Source organism: Salvelinus namaycush, chromosome 21 (assembly GCF_016432855.1).
Source record: "Salvelinus namaycush isolate Seneca chromosome 21, SaNama_1.0, whole genome shotgun sequence".
Lineage (NCBI taxonomy): Eukaryota > Metazoa > Chordata > Actinopteri > Salmoniformes > Salmonidae > Salvelinus > Salvelinus namaycush.
This window is the reverse complement of record NC_052327.1, coordinates 4,649,907-4,671,594: the sequence shown is the minus strand read 5'-3', so window position 1 is coordinate 4,671,594 and position 21,688 is coordinate 4,649,907. Positions and strand designations below refer to the sequence as shown.

The 21,688-nt window shown below is 43.2% G+C and overlaps 1 protein-coding gene across 1 annotated transcript in view; it reads left to right on the top strand.

Moving 5' to 3' along the window:
- The window catches only part of si:ch211-236l14.4 (SITS-binding protein), a 75,576-nt gene that overhangs the window by 39,790 nt on the left and 14,098 nt on the right, over positions 1–21,688 (top strand). Inside the window, exons 3-4 of the mRNA XM_039017969.1 lie at positions 15,294–15,501; positions 15,962–16,112. Coding sequence (XP_038873897.1) covers positions 15,294–15,501; positions 15,962–16,112 — 359 coding nt within the window. The remainder of the gene's footprint in view (positions 1–15,293; positions 15,502–15,961; positions 16,113–21,688) is intronic.

Genomic DNA, 21,688 nt, shown 5'->3' with positions numbered 1-21,688 from the left:
CGAGCATTTCAGTTGATTCTGTTTGGCAATGTAAAAACTATGAGTAAAAAGCTTTTGGTTGACTTCAAGGGGAAGTTCAGGATTTTACAACTTCATGTTAGATGGATCCACACGCTGCAAGTAGTCTCTGGGAAAAGGACAAATTATAATTAGCCAACACAAACTTTTGCTAAATTTACCCAAACCTAGCTAACAATCAATTGAAGTGATTGCTAGGGGCATGTGTGCATGTTATTTTAATGTTAAAATCACCTTTAAGTCGTATCAAACCAAATATGGGGTTGAATTGGTCATGATTTGGCCTTGAAATTCTGTGATCCATGTTTTGATTTTCTTTTAACGCCACTACAAACTTCAGCTAACTTTAGGGGCATGTGTGCATGTTTTTTGTTGTGGCCATATAACCTTTAAGGAACATCAAAACCAATATGGAGTTGATTTCAGTTGACTTCAACCCTCCTAAACCTAACCTAGCCAGTGCCATTGCTCTTCACCACCTGTCCTATACTCTACAGAACAACAAAGTTATTTTAAATTTTATTTTCCCCCTCCCCCATTGTTTTGCTGACTGACTTCTTGAAAATATGTTGTCCTAGACTCTACAGAACACACAACAACAGGGTTGTCTTTACTTTTTATACATTTTGTATCACACTCCACCCCATTACGTCCCATGCTGACAGGACACCCCCCACATAGACGGGATCAAATACATGTGATTAGCAGATGTTATTGCGGGTGTAGCGAAATGCTTGTGCTTCTAGCTCCGATAGTGCAGTAATATCTAACAAATTGCACAACATATACCCAAGACACACAAATCTAAGTAGGAATGAATTAAGACTATATACATATGGACAAGCGATGTCAGAGCTGAACGGACTAAGATACAGTAGAATAGTATAAGAAACAGTATATACATATGAGATGAGTAATGCCAGATATGTAAACATTAAATGACTAAGATACCGTAGAATAGTATAGAATACAGTATTATAAGGGCACAGGGTGAGACCCAGATGCAGACACGGGAGGCAGATGGTTTGAGTCTCTGATATTTATTAGTATCCAAGGGGCAGGCAAGAGAATGGTCGTGGACAGGCACAAGATCATAACAAGGTCAGAGTCTAGGAGGTACAGAGTGGCAGGCAGGCTCGAGGTCAGGGCAGGCAGTATGGTCAGGCAGGCGGGTTCAGGGATAAATACACCGGGGAAAATAAGTGACACCTGGAGGGGGTGGAGACAATCACAAGGACAGGTGAAACAGATCAAGGTGTGCCAAGTATCAGGGCAGATGAGTAATGAGTAATGCCAGATACAGTACCTTGAAAAAGTATTCATCCCCCTTGGTGTTTTTCCTATTTTGTTGCATTACAACCTGTAATTTAAATCGATTTTTATTTGGATTTCATGTAATGGACATACACAAAACAATTCAAATTGGTGAAATGAAGTGAAAAAAATTACTTGTTTCAAAAAACAAAAATTAAAACAGAAAAGTGATGCATGCATATGTATTCACCCCCTTTGCTATGAAGCCCCTAAATAAGATCTGGTGCAACCAATTACCTTCAGAAGTCACATAATTACTTAAATAAAGTCCTTCTGTGTGCAATCTAAGTGTCACACGATCTGCCACATGATCTCAGTATATATACACCTGTTCTGAAAGGCCCTGTTCTGAAAGGCTACAACACCACTAAGGCGCACCACCAAGCAAGCAGCACCATGAAGACCAAGGAGCTCTCCAAACAGGTCAAGGACAAAGTTGTGGAGAAGTACAGATCAGGGTTGGGTTATAAAAAAATATCAGAAACTTTTAACATCCCACGGAGCACCATTAAATCCATCATTAAAAAATGAAAAAATATGGCACCACAACAAACCTGCCAAGAGAGAGCCGCCCACCAAAACTCACAGACCAGGCAAGGAGGGCATTAATCAGAGAGGCAACAAAGAGACAAAATACACTGCTCAAAAAAATAAAGGGAACACTTAAACAACACAATGTAACTCCAAGTCAATCACACGTCTGTGAAATCAAACTGTCCACTTAGGAAGCAACACTGATTGACAATACATTTCACATGCTGTTGTGCAAATGGAATAGACAACAGGTGGAAATTATAGGCAATTAGCAAGACACCCCCAATAAAGGAGTGGTTCTGCAGGTGGTGACCACAGACCACTTCTCAGTTCCGATGCTTCCTGGCTGATGTTTTGGTCACTTTTGAATGCTGGCGGTGCTTTCACTCTAGTGGTAGCATGAGACGGAGTCTACAACCCACACAGTGGCTCAGGTAGTGCAGCTCATCCAGGATGGCACATCAATGCGAGCTGTGGCAAGAAGGTTTGCTGTGTCTGTCAGCGTAGCGTCCAGAGCATGGAGGCGCTACCAGGAGACAGGCCAGTACATCAGGAGACGTGGAGGAGGCCGTAGGAGGGCAACAACCCAGCAGCAGGACCGCTACCTCCGCCTTTGTGCAAGGAGGAGCAGGAGGAGCACTGCCAGAGCCCTGCAAAATGACCTCCAGCAGGCCACAAATGTGCATGTGTCTGCTCAAACGGTCAGAAACAGACTCCATGAGGGTGGTATGAGGGCCCGACGTCCACAGGTGGGGGTTGAGCTTACAGCCCAACACCATGCAGGACGTTTGGCATTTGCCAGAGAACACCAAGATTGGCAAATTCGCCACTGGCGCCCTGTGCTCTTCACAGATGAAAGCAGGTTCACACTGAGCACATGTGACAGACGTGACAGAGTCTGGAGACGCCGTGGAGAACGTTCTGCTGCCTGCAACATCCTCCAGCATGACCGGTTTGGCGGTGGGTCAGTCATGGTGTGGGGTGGCATTTCTTTGGGGGGCCGCACAGCCCTCCATGTGCTCGCCAGAGGTAGCCTGACTGCCATTAGGTACCGAGATGAGATCCTCAGACCCCTTGTGAGACCATATGCTGGTGCGGTTGGCCCTGGGTTCCTCCTAATGCAAGACAATGCTAGACCTCATGTGGCTGGAGTGTGTCAGCAGTTCCTGCAAGAGGATGGCATTGATGCTATGGACTGGCCCGCCCGTTCCCCAGACCTGAATCCAATTGAGCACATCTGGTACATCATGTCTCGCTCCATCCACCAACGCCACGTTGCACCACAGACTGTCCAGGAGTTGGCGGATGCTTTAGTCCAGGTCTGGGAGGAGATCCCTCAGGAGACCATCCGCCACCTCATCAGGAGCATGCCCAGGCGTTGTAGGGAGGTCATACAGGCACGTGGAGGCCACACACACTACTGAGCCTCATTTTGACTTGTTTTAAGGACATTACATCAAAGTTGGATCAGCCTGTAGTGTGGTTTTCCACTTTAATTTTGAGTGTGACTCCAAATCCAGACCTCCATGGGTTGATAAATTTGATTTCCATTGATCATTTTTGTGTGATTTTGTTGTCAGCACATTCAACTATGTAAAGAAAAAAGTATTTAATAAGAATATTTCATTCATTCAGATCTAGGATGTGTTATTTTAGTGTTCCCTTTATTTTTTTGAGCAGTGTATAACCCTGAAGGAGCTGCAAAGCTCCACAGCAGAGATTGGAGTATCTGTCCATAGGACCACTTTAAACCCTACACTCCACAGAGCTGGGCTTTATGGAAGAGTGGCCAGAAAAAAGCTATTGCTTAAAGAAAAAAGTAAGCAAACACGTTTGGTGTTTGCCAAAAGGCATGTGGGAGACTCCCCAAACATATGGAAGAAGGTACTCTGGTCAGATGAGACTAAAATGGAGCTTTTTGGCCATCAAGGAAAACGCTATGTCTGGCACAAACCCCACACCTCTCATCACCCAGAGAACACCATCCCCACAGTGAAGCATGGTGGTGGCAGCATCATGCTGTGGGGATGTTTTTCATCGGCAGGTACTGGGAAACTGGTCAGAATTGAAGGAATGATGGATGGCGCTAAATACAGGGAAATTCTTGAGGGAAACCTGTTTCAGTCTTCCAGAGATTTGAGACTGGGACGGAGGTTCACCTTCCAGCAGGACAATGACCCTAAGCATACTGCTAAAGCAACACTCAAATGTTTTAAGGGGAAACATTTACATTTCTTGGAATGGCCTAGTCAAAGCCCAGACCTCAATCCAATTGAGAATCTGTGGTATGACTTAAAGTTTACTGTACACCAGCAAAACCCATCCAACTTGAAGGAGATGGAGCAGTTTTGCCTTGAAGAATGGGCAAAAATCCCAGTGGCTAGATGTGCCAAGCTTATAGAGACATATTTGTCTTATTTCTTGTTTGTTTCACAAGAAAAAATATTTTGCATCTTCAAAGTGGTAGGCATGTTGTATAAATCAACCTCCAAAAAAAATCAATTTTAATTCCAGGTTGTAAGGCAACAAAATAGGAAAAATGCCAAGGGGGGTGAATACTTTCGCAAGCCACTGTATGTAAACATTATTAAAGTGACTAGTGTTCCATTCCTTAAAGTGGCCAGTGATTTCTAGTCTATGCCTATAGGCAGCAGCCTCTAATGTGCTGGTGATGGCTGTTTAACAGTCTGATGGCCTTGAGGTAGAAGCTGTTTTTCAGTCTCTCGGTCCCAGCTTTGATGTACCTGTACTGACCTCGCCTTCTGGATGATAGCGGGGTGAACAGGCAGTGGTTGATGTCCTTGATGATCTTTTTGGCCTTCCTGTGACATCGGGTGCTGTAGGTGTCCTGAAGGGTGGGTAGTTTGCCCCTGGTAATGCATTGGGCAGACCAGCACCACCCTCTGGAGAGCCTTGCGGTTGTGGGTGGTGCAGTTGCCGTACCAGGCGTTGATACAGCCCATCAGGATTCTTTCAATTGTGCATCTGTAAAAGTTTGTGAGGGTTTTAGGTGATTGTCTGTAGTCCCTGCCACATACGTCTCGTGTCTGAGCCGTTGAATTGCGACTCCACTTTATCTCTATACTGACGTTTAGCTTGTTTGATTGCCTTTGCGGAGTGAATAACTACACTGTTTATATTCTGCCATATTACCAGTCGCCTTGTCATGTTTAAATTTTAAATGTATTTATTTATTTTATCGTTATTGTAAAATCCAGTGTGCAAAGCTCTTAGAGACTCAGAAAGACTCAGTTGTAATCGCTTACAAATGTGATTCTAACATTTATTTACTCAATGGTGTGAATACTTATGTAAATGAGATATTTCTGTATTTCATTGTTTTCACTTTGTCATTGTGGGGTATTGTCACGTTCCTGACCTTATTTCCTTTGTTCAGTATTGTTTAGTTGGTCAGGACGTGAGCTGGGTGGGCATTCTATGTTATGTGTTTCTATGTTGGATTCATTGTTTGGCCTAATAAGGTTCTCAATCAGGGGCAGGTGTTTGTCATTGTCTCTGATTGGGAACCATATTAAGGTTGACTGTTTTCACTGTTTGTTTGTGGGTGATTGTTGCCGTGTCTGTGTTTGTTCGCCACACGGTACTGTTTTCGTTTGTTTGTTCCTGTTCGTGCGTTCATGTTTTATATGTTCTCAAGTTCAGGTCTGTTCACGTCGTTTTGTTGTTTTTGTATTTTGTCAGTGTTCTGTTTTGTTGGATATTTATTAAAATTCAACATCATTTATCACGCTGCGCCTTGGTCCTCCTCTCTTCCACCTAACGACGAGCGTTACAGGTATTGTGTGTAGAAAGGTGATATATATTTTTTTAATCCATTTTGAATTCAGGCTGTGACACAAAATGTGGAATAAGTCAAAGGGTATAAATACTTTCTGAAGGCACTGTATGTGGATGCCACTCTAGATGACATCACACACACACACACACGCACACACACACACACACACACATAGTTGTGTGACATATTTTTACACTTCATCTTCTCCTTTCCTCTTCCTTTCTATCTTAATGCTCTCGGTTTAATTTTTATCTTGAATTTTTATGCAAGGCTTTGGAAGTGGCAAAGTTTACGGATTGCCAGTGTTTGTTGTCGGTGACTAAAGTTCATACTTTTCAACGGTGAACTCTTTTCAGGTGGTTGAAGTGGGTCATAGCTAAACGGTACAGAGTATTGCCACCTCTTTTCTACTGAGTACTGATACTTAAATAATACCTGTTTTAAAGGTAGCAATGCATGAAGTAAACAGTAATATCATCCGATTTCTGCAACAACGACGAATATAAATAATACCTGTTTTAAAGGTAGAGTCAGCGATGCATGAAGTAAATAGTAATATCATCTGATTTCTGCAACAATGAAGAATATGAATCACAACGCTAAACTTTCTCTGCTGTTTTGGTCCCACAGCTATCACTTTGCAGCAGTGTGAAGTGCACCCATGCACATGTGCAGATATGTTTTGCAAGTGTAACATCGCTCATCAGCATTTCATCCTGCAACGTCATATCGTTAAGTATCAGTTTAAAATATGAACCCAATTACAGTTGTAACGCTCGTCGGAAGAAGTGGACCGAGGTGCAGCGTGGTACGTGTTCATGATTCTTTATTTAATCAGAACACCAAACAAAAACAACAAAAGAATAACGAACGTCACATTCTGCAGGCTTCACAGAGCTAACAAAAAACAACATCCCACAAAACTAAGGTGGCAAAACAGGCTGCCTAAGTATGATTCCCAATCAGATACAGCTGTCCCTGATTGAGAACCATACCCGGCCAAAACATAGAAATAAAGAACATAGAGTTTCCCATCCGAGTCACACCCTGACCAACCAAACATAGAGAATAAAAAGATCTCTACGGTCAGGACGTGACAACATTATAGTTAACGTGAGTACCATTAGTGCTTAAAGTGGACTGAAATAGTTACCCATAATCAATTTGGGTGCCTGTACACGTTATATTTAGATGCTGATCCACAATTAAAACTTAAAAAATGCAATGTATTTGGTCATTAAGAGTGGGGTGGTGACTTAATACCTTGGGAAAGGCGGCTGAAGTGTTACCACTATCCCTTTGACATTCTCCATTGCACACACATGCTCGCACCATCACTGTTATTTTATTGAAAATGTGTTGACTAATTTTGTACCGTGCTTTCGGACCACATTTTGAAAATGTTTGTGGTCCGAGGCGTTTCACTTCTCATGAGGTGCTGGACAGAATAATTCATGTATTTATTGGCAATTTGATATTAGAATTTGTGAATGAAGTAAAAAATATGTCAAGGTACTGTGTTATTGGAGTACGCATAAAGACAGAGAAAAATCCATCAGCATAGTCATGTTATGAGTTAGAGAGAATAGTCCTTGTTGTTACACAGGAACAATCAGAGGCACTGCTATTTTTTTCTGATCACCTGGCATATAATAGACTTTATATAGTACAGCCTGTTCAGCAGACTATTCATCTGATCTTGTTGTGATCAATTGCCGGTGTGATCACAGTAACGCCATTGAAACAAGAGAGACCCACAAGGAGCTCGGTTCTCAGGGTTCTCGGACTCTCGGACACGGCCCAAATTGACCTTAGTTAGGCACAGATTTAGGATTAGCCTTCCCTCCCATGATTGTAACCTAAACCATAATGGTGGGGAAATAGATCAGTGTTTATAGGGGTAACTATATAGGATTCTGTCCTGGTGTATGGGGCAGGGCATGGGGCAGTTTCATAAGAGAGACCTGGTAGAGACATGGATGGTGGAAAGGAGGTTGGTGGGGGTGAGGTGAGGAGGGAGGTAACCTGAGAGGCAGGAGGCATTCCTGGTAGGGCAGCTACATCTGTGGACACAATTATCTGGTTCACATAATCTCATTTCACATGGAGGCTGTGAACAGCATAAATACAAACAGGAGTGAGGGAGAGAGAGAGGATATGAGAGTAGAGAAAGATATGCTGTAGGTTAACTGTCTCAAGAAAACAATTGCGAAGTTAAGTAGATTTGATTTTGCTGTGTAGAAAAATGGTCTGTTAACGTGTACTTTGTTGTGGATTTCTTAAAAACTGAACGTTTCTATTTTTTATTTGCCTAGGTGGCAGCAAACCAATTTTTGCTAACCAAGTTCGTTAGCTGGTTATTTAGTAACGTCCAGAATCTCCTGGTTAGCATTTATGAAGAATATTGCAATGCTAGTGGAAAAGGATTGTATCAGTTATCGGTGCATTCAAAAGCATGTGGAAAGCAAGCAAGGATACAGTCCATTTCCACTTGCAAAAATTCTAGCCAGGAGATTATGGGGCTCGTTTCACAAAAATTGCTATGGGCAAGAAGAAATGGCTAAACCTGTGCCACGAACTTGTGCCACTCGTGCTTGTTCATGGAAATTACGAAGGTAATCGGCCACTCTGCAAACATTTTTGTGAATTGCCTTCGTGAAACGAGTTAAAATAACCTGCTTTCCAACGCCAAAATGGTTTAGAAATAACACAGAAATAAGATTTAACTTCAACTAAAGTTAACTATCCCTTAAAACCCATAAGAGTTTGAGCCCTGTCTAAGTTGGGAAGTTCTACTAAGCTATATGGAGTGCCATACCAAGGATAATTTAGCTATTTGATTTTTAATTTAGAATTATAAAAACAAATAATACAAATATATATATATATATTCTTTAATGGGGCCTTCCTGCTATTAGCCCATACAAACACATTGAATAACAGATTCACTACATGGAAGCGTTTAGTGACAAAACAGTCTTGGGGGGGGGGGTTCTACTAAGCTATACCAAGGATAATTTTGCATGGAACAACAGATAGACAGCCCAAAAATCACAAGGAAGTTTGTTCTGGCGTGTCTGTCCTATATCTGAAAAATATAAGAAATATCAGGAAACATATATGTGACCGACCAGCTCCATTCTGTCTTTGTAGCAAAATTTGAAATTGTGTTTTTTAAATTGAATAAAAGTAGAGACCAAGAGCAAGAAAATTGTGTATCATACACTACAGTTGTGTAACAATGGGAAAGTAATTCTGCTTTGACAGTTGATAAACGTGTAACCCCACTTTTGAGAAAATGGCCCTTGAATATTTTGGTACACCTACTGGCGAGCTCTTCTTTGTGAGGCCATACTAAACAACCAAAGATTTCAAGACTAAAGGCTGGTTTATACTACGTCTATCGACATGTCTGTATACAGTTCATTATTACAGGAAAATAAACCCACAACAAGATCATTATTTACAAGTTACAGAATATTAAAGAAAATATCTTACAGTTGTAAGTGTGAAGAAATCATAGCAGGGGATTCTAACAGAGAATTTTAGAACATGGACACTGTGTCGTTGGCCTAACGTTATATCCTAATTTGAATTTGGTGCAGGTCATGTTGTTCTTCACATTACTGTCTCTGGTAAACACACACTATATCAAATAAAATCAAAGTTTACTTCTCACATGGACAGGATACAGAAGATGTAAACGTTAGAGAAATGGTCACTTGCATAGTGGAGTCTTTTGTATAGACATGTAGCTAGCTAGCTAAACAATGAACCATAATCCAAACTCCTACCCTGCAAGAATCTACAGGTAGCTAAATGCTAACAAACTAGGTTCAATGTTAGCTAGCTAGCTAACATTAGGCTATAACTAGCAATGCAAATGGCTCTGAGACACAAATAATATTACTACACAGATCAAACATGTAACATTAGCTAGCGAGCCAGCCAGTTAAAGTTAGCTAACAGTACGCATTAATTAAAAATGACTTTCTGACAAAATTAGAAACTTATAATATCTGAACATTTTGCTATTTTTCCTCTAAACATGGATGAAGGCTTCTCCTTCTCTGTCGTGGATGCCATGGTTGCCTTTAGTTTGAAGATGTAATCCGGAGACAGGTGTTTTATACAACAGCCTTCTGAGTTCTCTTTTCGACTCCCTTCACATTTACAATCAAACGCCTGAATTTTCTCCATCTCCTTTACTATCATACTCTGCTTCCAACGGGCATTCCACTGATTTTAAAACTCGGTCCTCCAGAAATGGATAGATATCTTTAAAAAAAATCCCAGTTTGAAAGGATTACCTACAACAACTGAGCAGCTCATTATAGACAGAAGCCATTATCTCGTCCAATCATGGCTAGCGGGAAGATTCCTTCCTTTTTCTGTGGCTAAACCAAGTAGGCGCGTAATTTAACAATTGTATTCGTATTTACAGATGCATACAAGTTTTTTAATACGGTACATGAAAGTTCACATGTTCCAGAAGGTATTTCTGCCAAAAAACAAATTTTTACACGTGACATATGCCTGAAACCAGTCAAGTATATATATGGATATTTCTTTTTTTACACATGTATTTAACCCCTTATTTGTGGAACTAAACAGTCTCCATATATACTTCCATTCCATTCAAGACTCAGATGAGTCTTGTGAGGCCTGTGGGCATCTTAGAGCAAAACAACTGACATGTACAGTGAGACGGTTGTTTTATGCTACAGATAGAAGTTGGCAGATCGGCTATACCGACTTCAGACGAGTCCCAAGGCGCTTGCGGGGGTCACAGAGCAAAACACAGAACACCATGGTGTTTGTGAGAGTCTCTTCTCTCCATAGAGGAAAAGGTTTTGTGAGAAGACCGATTGAGACTCATCCAAGACCGATTGAGACTCATCCAATGCAACAACAAAAAAACAGATCTCTAGCTTAAACTGACAGATTGCGCTTACGCTAATTAGATCTCCGTGATGGCGTGGCATCGAATTTAGGGGGTTTAAGATTGTGGTTGCTTGGTTAGTTGAGCAGAATTGAGCACTATGGAAGGATGTATGATGGGGCACCTACTGTAGGGGAGTGTAACTGGTAGTAGTTGTATGTTTTTACACAGTACCCAAGACCAGTATTTGAGTATAGTTGACCAAGCGTGAATACCTCAATGGGGATTTGATTGATATTGAGCTCCTAGATATCATCCTAAAGATGCTTTTCCCACTACCGCGAACTGAGATCAGCTGACTCTACCACCCGCTCCCCCACCCTTGCCACAACACCTTTCTCCCTTCTCTCTCACACATTATGTCACCCCTCTCGCTCTCTCACACTATGTCATTTCACTGGCATCTGAGCCTGTGACTCTCAAATGTTCCTGCATCGTGATTTGTGACTCACAGTTCTCTGGTGACCCGTCAGGTAAACAAAACAAATGTGAATAGGCAGTCGCAAAAAAGGTACAACCCAATAGGAACTATGCACAATACACCATTTGAGAAGCATTGTCAGCGGCAGACCTGCATCTAACACATTTATGTGAAATACTTTCAAATACTTTAGCTGTGGCTGATTTAGACTGCGTGTATAAGTGCTCTATATGTTGTGGGTCTCTTAACCCCATTACTCGTTCCCTCACTCATTCCTCACTCCCTTTGACGATCGCTCTCATCCTCCTTCTCTCTTTCTCTATCATCCGATGAGATTCTAATGGAGATTCAGGTGAGCAGGAGATGCAGAGTGAAGGGTAGACACAGGGATTAAACCCCGGTCTCAGGCTTGTTGTACATGTGCATAGAACCAGGAATGTATTTCCTTCTCTCTCTCTCTTTCTCTCTCTCTGTTTTTATTTATTTATTATTTAACCTTTATTTAACTAGGCAAATCAGTTAAGAACAAATTTTTATTTACAATGACGGCCTACCAAAAGTCAAAAGGCCTCCTGTGGGGACAGGTCCTGGGATTAAAATAAATAAATAAATAAATACAATATAAATATAGGACAGACAACACAACACTACATAAAGAGAGACCTAAGACAACAACATAGCAAGGCAGCAACACAACATAACAACATGGTAGCAACACAACATGGCAGCAGCACAGGGTACAAACATTATTGGGCACAGACAACAGCACAAAGGGCAAGACGGTAGAGACAACAATACATCACATAGAGCAGCCACAGCTGTCAGTAAGACTGTCCATGATTGGGTCTTTGAATGAAGAGATTGAGATAAAACTGTCCAGTTTGAGTGTTTGTTGCAGCTCGTTCCAGTCGCTAGCTGCAGCGAACTGAAAAGAGGAGCAACCCAGGGATGTGTGTGCTTTGGGGACCTTTAACAGAATGTGACTGGCAGAACGGGTGTTGTAGGTGGAGGATGAGGGCTGCAGTAGATATCTCAGATAGGGGGGAGTGAGGCCTAAGAGGGTTTTATAAATAAGCATCAACCAGTGGGTATTGCGACAGGTATACAGAGATGACCAGTTTAAAGAGGAGTAGAGAGTGCAGTGATGTGTCCTATAACGAGCATTGGTGGCAAATCTGATGGTCGAATGGTAAAGAACATCTAGCCGCTCGAGAGCACCTTTTTCTGCCTATCCATAAATTATGTCTCCGTAATCTAGCATGGGTAGGATGGTCATCTGAATGAGGGTTATTTTGGCAGCTGGGATGAAAGAGGAGCGATTATGATAGAGGAAACCAAGTCTAGATTTAACTTTAGCCTGCAGCTTTGATATGTGCTGAGAGAAGGACAGTGCACCGTCTAGCGTGTTGAGTGTTGAGAATGACACAAATATTCATTTCCACAAAGTTTGCTGCTTCAGTGTCTTTAGATATTTTTGTCAGATGTTACTATGGAATACTGATGTATATTTACAAGCATTTCATAAGTGTCAAAGGCTTTTTTTGACAATTACATGAAGTTGATGCAAAGAGTCAATATTTGCAGTGTTGACCCTTCTTTTTCAAGACCTCTGCAATCCGCCCTGGCATGCTGTCAATTAACTTCTGGGCCACATCCTGACTGATGGCAGCCCATTCTTGCATAATCAATGCTTGGAGTTTGTCAGAATTTGTGCGTTTTTGTTTGTCCACCCGCCTCTTGAGGATTGACCACAAGTTCTCAATGGAATTAAGGTCTGGCGAGTTTCCTGGCCAAGGACCCAAAATATCGATGTTTTGTTCCCCGAGACACTTAGTTATCACTTTTGCCTTATGGTAAGGTGCTCCATCATGCTGGAAAAGGCATTGTTCATCACCAAACTGTTCCTGGACGGTTGGGAGAAGTTGCTCTCATGGGATGTGTGAAGTTGCTCTCGGAGGATGTGTTGGTACCATTCTTTATTCATGGCTGTGTTCTTAGGCAAAATTGTGAGTGAGCCCACTCCCTTGGCTGAGAAGCAACCCCACACATGAATGGTCTCAGGATGCTTTACTGTTGGCATGACACAGGACTGATGGTAGCGCTCACCTTGTCTTCTCCTGACAAGCTTTTTTCCGGATGCCCCAAACAATCAGAAAGTTGATTCATCAGAGAAAATGACTTTACCCCAGTCCTCAGCAGTCCAATCCCTGTACCTTTTGCAGAATATCAGTCTGTCCCTGATGTTTTTCCTAGAGAGAAGTGGCTTCTTTGCTGCCCTTCTTGACACCAGGCCATCCTCCAAAAGTCTTCGCTTCACTGTGCGTGCAGATGCACCTGCCTGTTGCCATTCCTCAGCAAGCTCTGTACTGGTGGTGCCCTGAAGCGTTCTTCACAACAATTGAACCACTCTCCTTGAAGTTCTTGATGATCCAATAAATGGTTGATTTAGGTGCATTCTTACTGGCAGCAATATCCTTGCCTGTGAAGCCCTTTTTGTGCAAAGCAATGATGACAGCACGTGTTTCCTTGCAGTTAACCATGATTGACAGAGGAAGAACAATGATTCCAAGAACAACCCTCCTTTTGAAGCTTCCAGTCTGTTATTCGAACTCAATCAGCATGACAGAGTGATCTCCAGCCTTGTCCTCATCAACACTCACACCTGTGTTAACGAGAGAATCACTGGCATTGTAACGGAACTCTAATTCCTCCTCCTCCTCGGACGAGGAGAGGAGAGAGGGATCGGAAGACCAATGTGCAGCGAGGTATGATGACATAATAGATTTATTTAAAGACGAAGACGAACACGAAAAAACACTTGGTAAATACAAAACAACAAAACGACGTAGACTGACCTAAAACATGAGAACTACAAATACACGAAGAACGCACGAAACAGGTACAGACTACAAACCAACGCTACAGTCCCGTGTGGCACGAACATACATACAGACACAGGAGACAACCACCCACAAACAAACAGTGAGAACAACCTACCTTAATATGACTCTCAATCAGAGGAAACGTCAAACACCTGCCTCTGATTGAGAGCCATACCAGGCAACCCAAAACCAACATAGAAACAGAAAACATAGACTGCCCACCCAAAACTCACGCCCTGACCAATAAACACATACAAAACAAGAGAAAACAGGTCAGGAACGTGACAGGCATGATGTCAGCTGGTCCTTTTGTGGCAGGGCTGAATTGCAGTGGAAATGTTTTTTGGGGATTCAGTTCATTTGCATGGCAAAGAGGGACTTTGCAATTAATTGCAATTCATCTGATCACTCTTCATAACATTCTGGAGTATATGCAAATTGCCATCATACAAACTGAGGCAGCAGACTTTGTTAAAATTAATATTTGTGTCATTCTCAAAACTTTTGGCCACGACTGTACTTGTATAAGGTGACTACCTCAAGCTCTACCCCGTCAGAGGTAGGAATAACACTTGTGGGAAGATGGGTATTCTTCTTACCAAACCACATTACGTTTGATTTGGAGGTATTTAGGACAAGGTTAAGGGTAGAGAAAGCTTGTTGGACACTAAGAGAGCTTTGTTGTAGAGCATTTAACACAAAATCCGGGGAGGGGCCAGCTGAGTATAAGACTCTGTATAAGACTCTATCATCTGCATATAAATGGATGAGAGAGCTTCCTACTGCCTGAGCTATGTTGTTGGTGTAAATTGTGAAGAGCACAGGGCCTAGGATAGAGCCTTGGGGTACTCCCTTGGTGACAGGCAGTGGCTGAGAAAGCAGAATTTCTAACATTATACAATGCACTCTTTGAGAGAGGTAGTTAGCAAACCAGCCCAAAGACCCCTCAGAGACACCAATACTCCTTAGCCGGCCCACAAGAATGGAATGGTCTACCGTATCAAAAGCTTTGGCCAAGTCAATAAAAATATCAGGACAACGTTACTTAGAGTCAAGGGCAATGGTGACATCTCATTGAGGACCTTTAAGGTTGCAGTGACACATCCATAACCTGAGCGGAAACCAGATTGCATACCAGAGAGAAGACTATAGACATCAAGAAAGCCAGTCAGTTGATTATTGACAAGTTTTTTCAACACTTTTGATAAACAGGGCAAAATAGAAATAGGCCTATGACAGTTAGGATCAGCTTTATCTCCCCCTTTAAATAAAGGACAAACCGTGGCTGCCTTCCAAGCAATGTGAGCCTCCCCAGAAAGAAGAGACAGGTTAATTTACTATATTTACTATAGATCTTAACCTGAGTCTCTCTCTCTCCTCCAGGTGTAGCAGTGCTGGTGTCCCCAGATGTTCCTCTTCAGGTGGGAATGGAGAGCCGACAGCATTTTTGCCTGCAGTCTCCCTCCAGCCTGGAGCGCACTCCGCTTCAGTACACTGTGTGCGTGGGCCACAACATCAGGGCTGTACACCAGGAGGTGCTGCAGCAGCTCTCATCGCCCAGCAGGGAGCTGCCCAACATGGACGTCTTATGGTACAACTCCCTCATCTTCGTCTTCCTGAATTGTATTACATTTAATTTAGATGACAGTGGCCATTTAACATAAAATCTAGCTATCTGTGATAATTTATGGATGGAGATCATTACCTATTCATAACGCGACTAGATGCATCCACAGGCAATGTCTACGATTGGTATGACGCCGGTTGCCGCTTATGGATATGACAGCTCTAACGCAGTTCCACTTCCAACACTGCCAAGACACCAGCTATGTGGGTGTCAGCTAGCGCGGATTGATTGAAACCCAACGAGATCACACAAATGTCCATTTCAGTTGGAATCCTAACTTGAGATGCCTGCGCGTTTAACTCAGCAGTCGCATAATTGATGCGTAACGCATTGATGTCAAAAACGTATGCATGTGGACCTCAAGTTAGAATTTTGGTCTCATTGACCAAATATCTATCTGTCTGTCCATCCGTCCCCCATCCAGGTTGCCTTTCTGGAAGCTTCTGGCCAGTGTGGACTCAGGGCCAAAGGTAGAGAGGGAGTTGAGGACCTTCTCCAACCGTCTGAGGAGACACCAGCTGGGAGAGGGGGCCATCAGCCTCAACGAACATTCCACTGCCCTCCTCGCCGACATGGTATGTCCCTTCTCTCCTCTCCTTACGTCAAAGAATTCAACCCAAACGGTTACCATTATAACAAGCAGTTTCTAATTAACTACCTGGTAAGCAGCGGCCTGAAAAATAAAGTGTTACCCTCGCCTCCTCTCTCGTCTTCATTTTGACCCTCCAAGGTGTTTGATTGACAGTTGCTGGACCCAGGTTTGAGTCCTGCTCGAGGCTACTCCCAAAAAGGTTTTTCAAAATAAGGGGTAGTATAGCAAACTGTATTAGCCCAACAGCACCTCACAAACAAGTCGAGAGGTTCGGATGTGTGTTTGTGGTGCCAGGACAACAAGCCCTCCCTCAACGTGAGCAAGACAAAGGAGATGATCATGGACTACAGAAAAAGGAGGGCCGAACACGCCCCCATTCACATCGATGGGGCTGTAGTGGAGCGGGTCGAGAGATTCAAGTTCCTTGGTGTCCACATCACCAACAAACTATCATGGTCCAAACACACCAAAAACGTTGTGAAGAGCGCACGACAATGCCTTTCCCCCTCAGGAGACTGAAAATATTTGGCATGGGTCCCAAGATCCTCAAAAAGTTCTACAGCTGCAACATCGAGAGCATCCTGACCGGTTGCATCACCGCCTGGTATAGCAACTGCTCGCCATCCGACCGTGAGGCACAACAGAGGGTAGTGTGTACAGCCCAGTACATCACTGGGTCACACTTCCTGCCATCCAGGACCTATATACTAGGCGGTGCCAGAGGAAGGCCTAAAGAATTGTCGAAGACTCCATTCACCCAAATCATAGACTGTTCTCTCTGCTACCACACGGTAAGTGGTAGAGGAGCGCTAAGTCTAAGTCCAAAAGGCTCCTTAACAGCTTCTACCCACAAGCCATAAGACTACTGAACATTTAATCGTGAAGGATGCTCTCGATGGTGCAGCTGTAAAACCTTTTGAGGATCTGAGAACCCATGCCAAATCTTTTCAGTCTCCTGAGGGGGAATAGGTTTAGTTGTGTCTGCTTCACGACTGTCTTGGTGTGCTTAGACCATGTTAGTTTGTTGGTGATGTAGATGCCAAGGAACTTGGAGCTCTCAACCTGCTCCACTACATCCCCGTCGATGAGAATGGGGGCGTGCTCGGTCCTCCTTTTCCTGTTGTCCACAATCATCTCCTTTGTCTTGATCACGTTGAGGAAGAGGTTGTTGTCATTGCAGTCATGAGTGAACAGGGAGTACAAGAGGGGACTGAGCACGCACCCCTGAGAGGCCCCCGTGTTGAGGATCAGCGTAGCGGATGTGTTGTTACCTACCCTTACCACCTGGGGGCGGCCCGTCAGGAAGTCCAGGATCCAGTTGCAGAGGGTGGTGTTTAGTCCCAGGTTCCTTAGTTTAGTGATGACCTTTGAGGGTACTATGGTGTTGAACGCTGAGCTGTAGTCAGTGAATAGCATTCTCACATAGGTGTTCCTTTTGTCCAGGTGTGAAAGGGCAGTGTGGAGTCCAATAGAGAATGCATCATTTGTGGATCTGTTGGTGCGGTATGCTAATTGGAGTGGGTCTAGGGTTTCTGGGACAGTGGTGTTGATGTGAGCCATGACCAGCCTTTCAGAGCATTTCATGGCTACAGACGTGAGTGCTACAGGTCGGTAGTCATTTAGGCAGGTTACCTTAGTGTTCTTGGGCACAGGGATTATGCTGGTCTGCTTGAAACATGTTGGTATTACAGACTCAGACAGGGAGAAGTTGAAAATGTCAGTAAAGACACTTGCCAGTTGGTCAGCGCATGCTCGGAGTACACGTCCTGGTAATCCATCTGGCCCTGCGGCCTTGTGAATTATTACCTGTTTAACTTCTTATGGGCAGGTGGGACGGTAGCGACGGTAGCGTTCAAACTACAGAATTATAAATATTTAACTTTCATAAAATCACAAGTGTAATACATCAAAATTAAGCTTAATTTCTTGTTAATCCAGCCGCTGTGTCAGATTTCAAAAAGGCTTTACGGCGAAAGCACATCATGCGATTATCTGAGGACAGCGCCCCGTGTACAAACACATGAAAAACATATTTCAACCAGGCAGGTGCGCCACGAAAGTCAGAAATAGCGCTATAATAAATGCCTTACCTTTGATGATCTTCTTCTGTTGGCACTCCAAAAGGTCCCAGATACATCACAAATGGTCCTTTTGTTTGATAATGTCCTTCTTTATATCTATAAAACCTCAGTTTAGCTGGCACGCTTCAGTCAATAATCCACCCAGTTTCCCTCCATCAAAATGCATACAAAATGAATCCAAAACGTTACTAATAAACTTTTCCAAACAAGTCAAACAACGTTTATAATCAAACCCTAAGGTACCCTAATACGTAAATAAATGATAACATTTAAGACAGAGAATCGTTATTGTCTTTACCGGAGAAAAATACCAAAGAACGCGATCTCTTCCACGCGCTTGGAAACACTTCAGCCAAAATGGGAGCCACCTAGAAGAACTACAATTTCTGGCAAATTTTTCCAAAAACCAGCATGAAACTCTTTCTAAAGACTGTTGACATCTAGTGGAAGCCCTAGGAACTGCAATCTGGGACGTTTTCACCTTATAATAAAAGTGACAGCCATTGAAAACAGTGGTAGGCTGAATTTGTTTGGGGGGGGGGGGGTTTCGCCTCGGGGTTTCGCCTGCCATAGCAGTTCTGTTATACTCACAGATTAATACAAATCGACCAATTATATGCATATCCTAGCTTCTGGGCCTGAGTAACAGGCAGTTTACTTTGGGCACGCTTTTCATCCGGACGTGAAAATACTGCCCCCTACCCAAGAGAGGTTAAAGGTCTTTCTCACATCACCTGCGGAGAGCGTGATCACACAGTCGTCCGGAACAGCTAATGCTCTCATGCATGTTTCAGTGTTACTTGCCTCGAAGCAAGCATAGAAGTTATTTAGCTCATCTGGTAGGCTCGTGTTACTGGGCAGCTCTCGGCTGTGCTTGCCTTTGTAGTCTGTAATAGTTTGCAGACACATCCGACGAGCGTCGGAGCCGGTGTAGTACGATTCGATCTTATTCCTGTATTGACGTTTGATGGATTGTTGGAGGCCATAGCGGGATGTCTTATAAGCTTCCAGATTAGAGTCCCGCTTCTTGAAAGCGGCAGCCCTAGCCTTTAGCTCAGTGCCGATGTTGCCTGTAATCCATGGCTTCTGGTTGTAAGTACGGTCACTGTGGGGACACCTTCATCGATGCACTTATTGATGAAGCCAATGACTGATGTGGTGTACTCCTCAATGTCATCGGAGGAATCCCGGAACATATTTCAGTCTGTGCTAGCAAAACAGACCTATAGCTTTATATCTGCTTCATCTGACCACTTTTTTATTGATCTAGTCACTGGTGCTTCCTGCTTTAATTTTTGCTTGTAAGCAGGAATCAGGAGGATAGAATTGTGGTCAAATCTGCCAAATGGAGGGCGAGGGAGAGCTTTGTACGTGTCTCTGTGTGTGGAGTAATTTTTTTTACCTCTGGTTGCACATTTAAATTAGGTAAAACTGATTTAAGTTTCCGTGCATTAAAGTCCCCGGCCAGTAGGAGTGTCTCCTCTGGATGAGCGTTTTCCTGTTTGCTTATGGCGGTATACAGCTCATTGAGTGTGGTGTTAGTGCCAGCATCAGTCTGTGGGGGTATGTAGACAGCTACGAGAAATACAGATGAAAACTCTCTAGGTAGATAGTGTGGTCTACAGCTTATGAGACACTCTACCTCCGGCGAGCAAAACCTCGAGACGTCCTTAGATATCGTGCACCAGCTGTTTACATAAAAGCATAGGCCCCCGCCCCGTGTCTTATCAGAGGCTGCTCGTCTGTCCTGCCGAAAGAGTGTTTAACCCGCCAGCTGTATGTTCTTAATGTCGTCGTTCAGCCACGACTCGGTGAAACATAAGATATTACAGTTTTTAATGTCCCGTTGGTAGGATAAACGTGTTTTCAGTTCGTCCCATTTATTTTCCAGCAACTGAACGTTAGCTAGCAGGACTGGAGGCATGGGCAGATTAGCCACTCGTTGCCTGATCCTCACAAGGCACCCTGATCTCCTTCCACGAAATCTGCGTTTCCTTCTCCAGCGAATAACCGAGATCTGGGCCTGGTCAGGTGTCTGTATTATATCCCTCCCGTCCGACTCATTGAAGAAGAACTCTTTGTCCAGTTTTAGGTGAGCAATCGCAGTTCTGATGTCCAGAAGCTCTTTTCGGGTCATAAGAGATGTCCAACAGTCCTACTCATATTATCTATGCATAGTCACTTTACCCCTACCTCTACTAGCCTTGTCACGTTCCTGACCTGTTTTCTGTTGTTTTTGTATGTGTTTAGTTGGTCAGGGCGTGAGTTGGGGTGGGCATTCTATGTTATGTGTTTCTATGTTGGGTTAAATGTGTTGCCTAACATGGTTCTCAATTAGAGGCAGGTGTTTGACGTTTCCTCTGATTGAGAACCATATTAAGGTAGGCTGTTCTCACTGTTTGTTTGTGGGTGATTGTTCCTGTGTCTGTGTCCGTTGCACTACACGGGACTGTTTCGTTTGTTCATTCGTAAGGTTAGTCTGTTCCTGTTCGTGCGTTCTTCGTGTTATTGTATGTTCTCATGTTCAGGTCTGTCTACGTCGTTTTGTTGTTTTGTAGTTATTCAAGTGTAGTTCGTGTCAGTGTTCGTCTTGTTTAATAAATTCATCCATGTCTTCATACCTCGCTGCGTGTTGGTCCAATCCATGCTCCTCCTCATCCGAGGAGGAGGAATTAGACGAACGTTACAAGCCTGTACCCCCGCACATTGATTCGGTATCAGTACCCCCTGTATATAGCTTCATTATTGTTATTTTATTGTGTTACTTTATTTATTATTATTTTTACTTTAGTTTATTTAGTATATAGTATATATATTTTCTAACTCGATTTTCTTAAAACTGCAGTGTTGGTTAAGGGCTTGTAAGTACGCATTTCATGTGACAAAAATGTATTTGATATCTTGGTGTAACGGCTTAGTTGTTGAGTTGTGCTGGTCAGGTACTACCCCCCGGTGTCTGCAATACTTTGACATCTCATTAAAACAAATACATCTGTAGGAAGAAAAATAGTCCTATGCCCCCGGCTGATAGTCGGACAGCCGAGATGTTTGACTGAGGCTGGGCTAGGCGGGGCAGGGAGCCAAGAGAAACTAGTTTAGGTGAACCTGACACCTAGCTAGTGCAGTGATCTGCCTCAGCTACATGGGAGAGGAGTCGCCAGTTCATCTCCTGTTATTCTAAATTCACTGTCTATCATAACACACCAGGTTCGCATTCCATCTCCAGTCACTTTCCCACAGATGGAAGGGAGATGGAGAGAGAGAGAATTAGGGAGAGAGAGAGGGAGCGGATAGAGGGACAGAGAGGGTGTGAGATGGGAGAAACAGAGAGAAAGAGGGAGAGAGGGAGACAGAGGTGGAGAAAGTAAGGGACGGAGAGATAGACCAAGAAGTGAAATAAAATAATTATAATGGAGAAAGAAACATTGCGAGAGAAAGAGAAGGATAATATTTTTTAGATTCAGAACAAGAGCGTCTC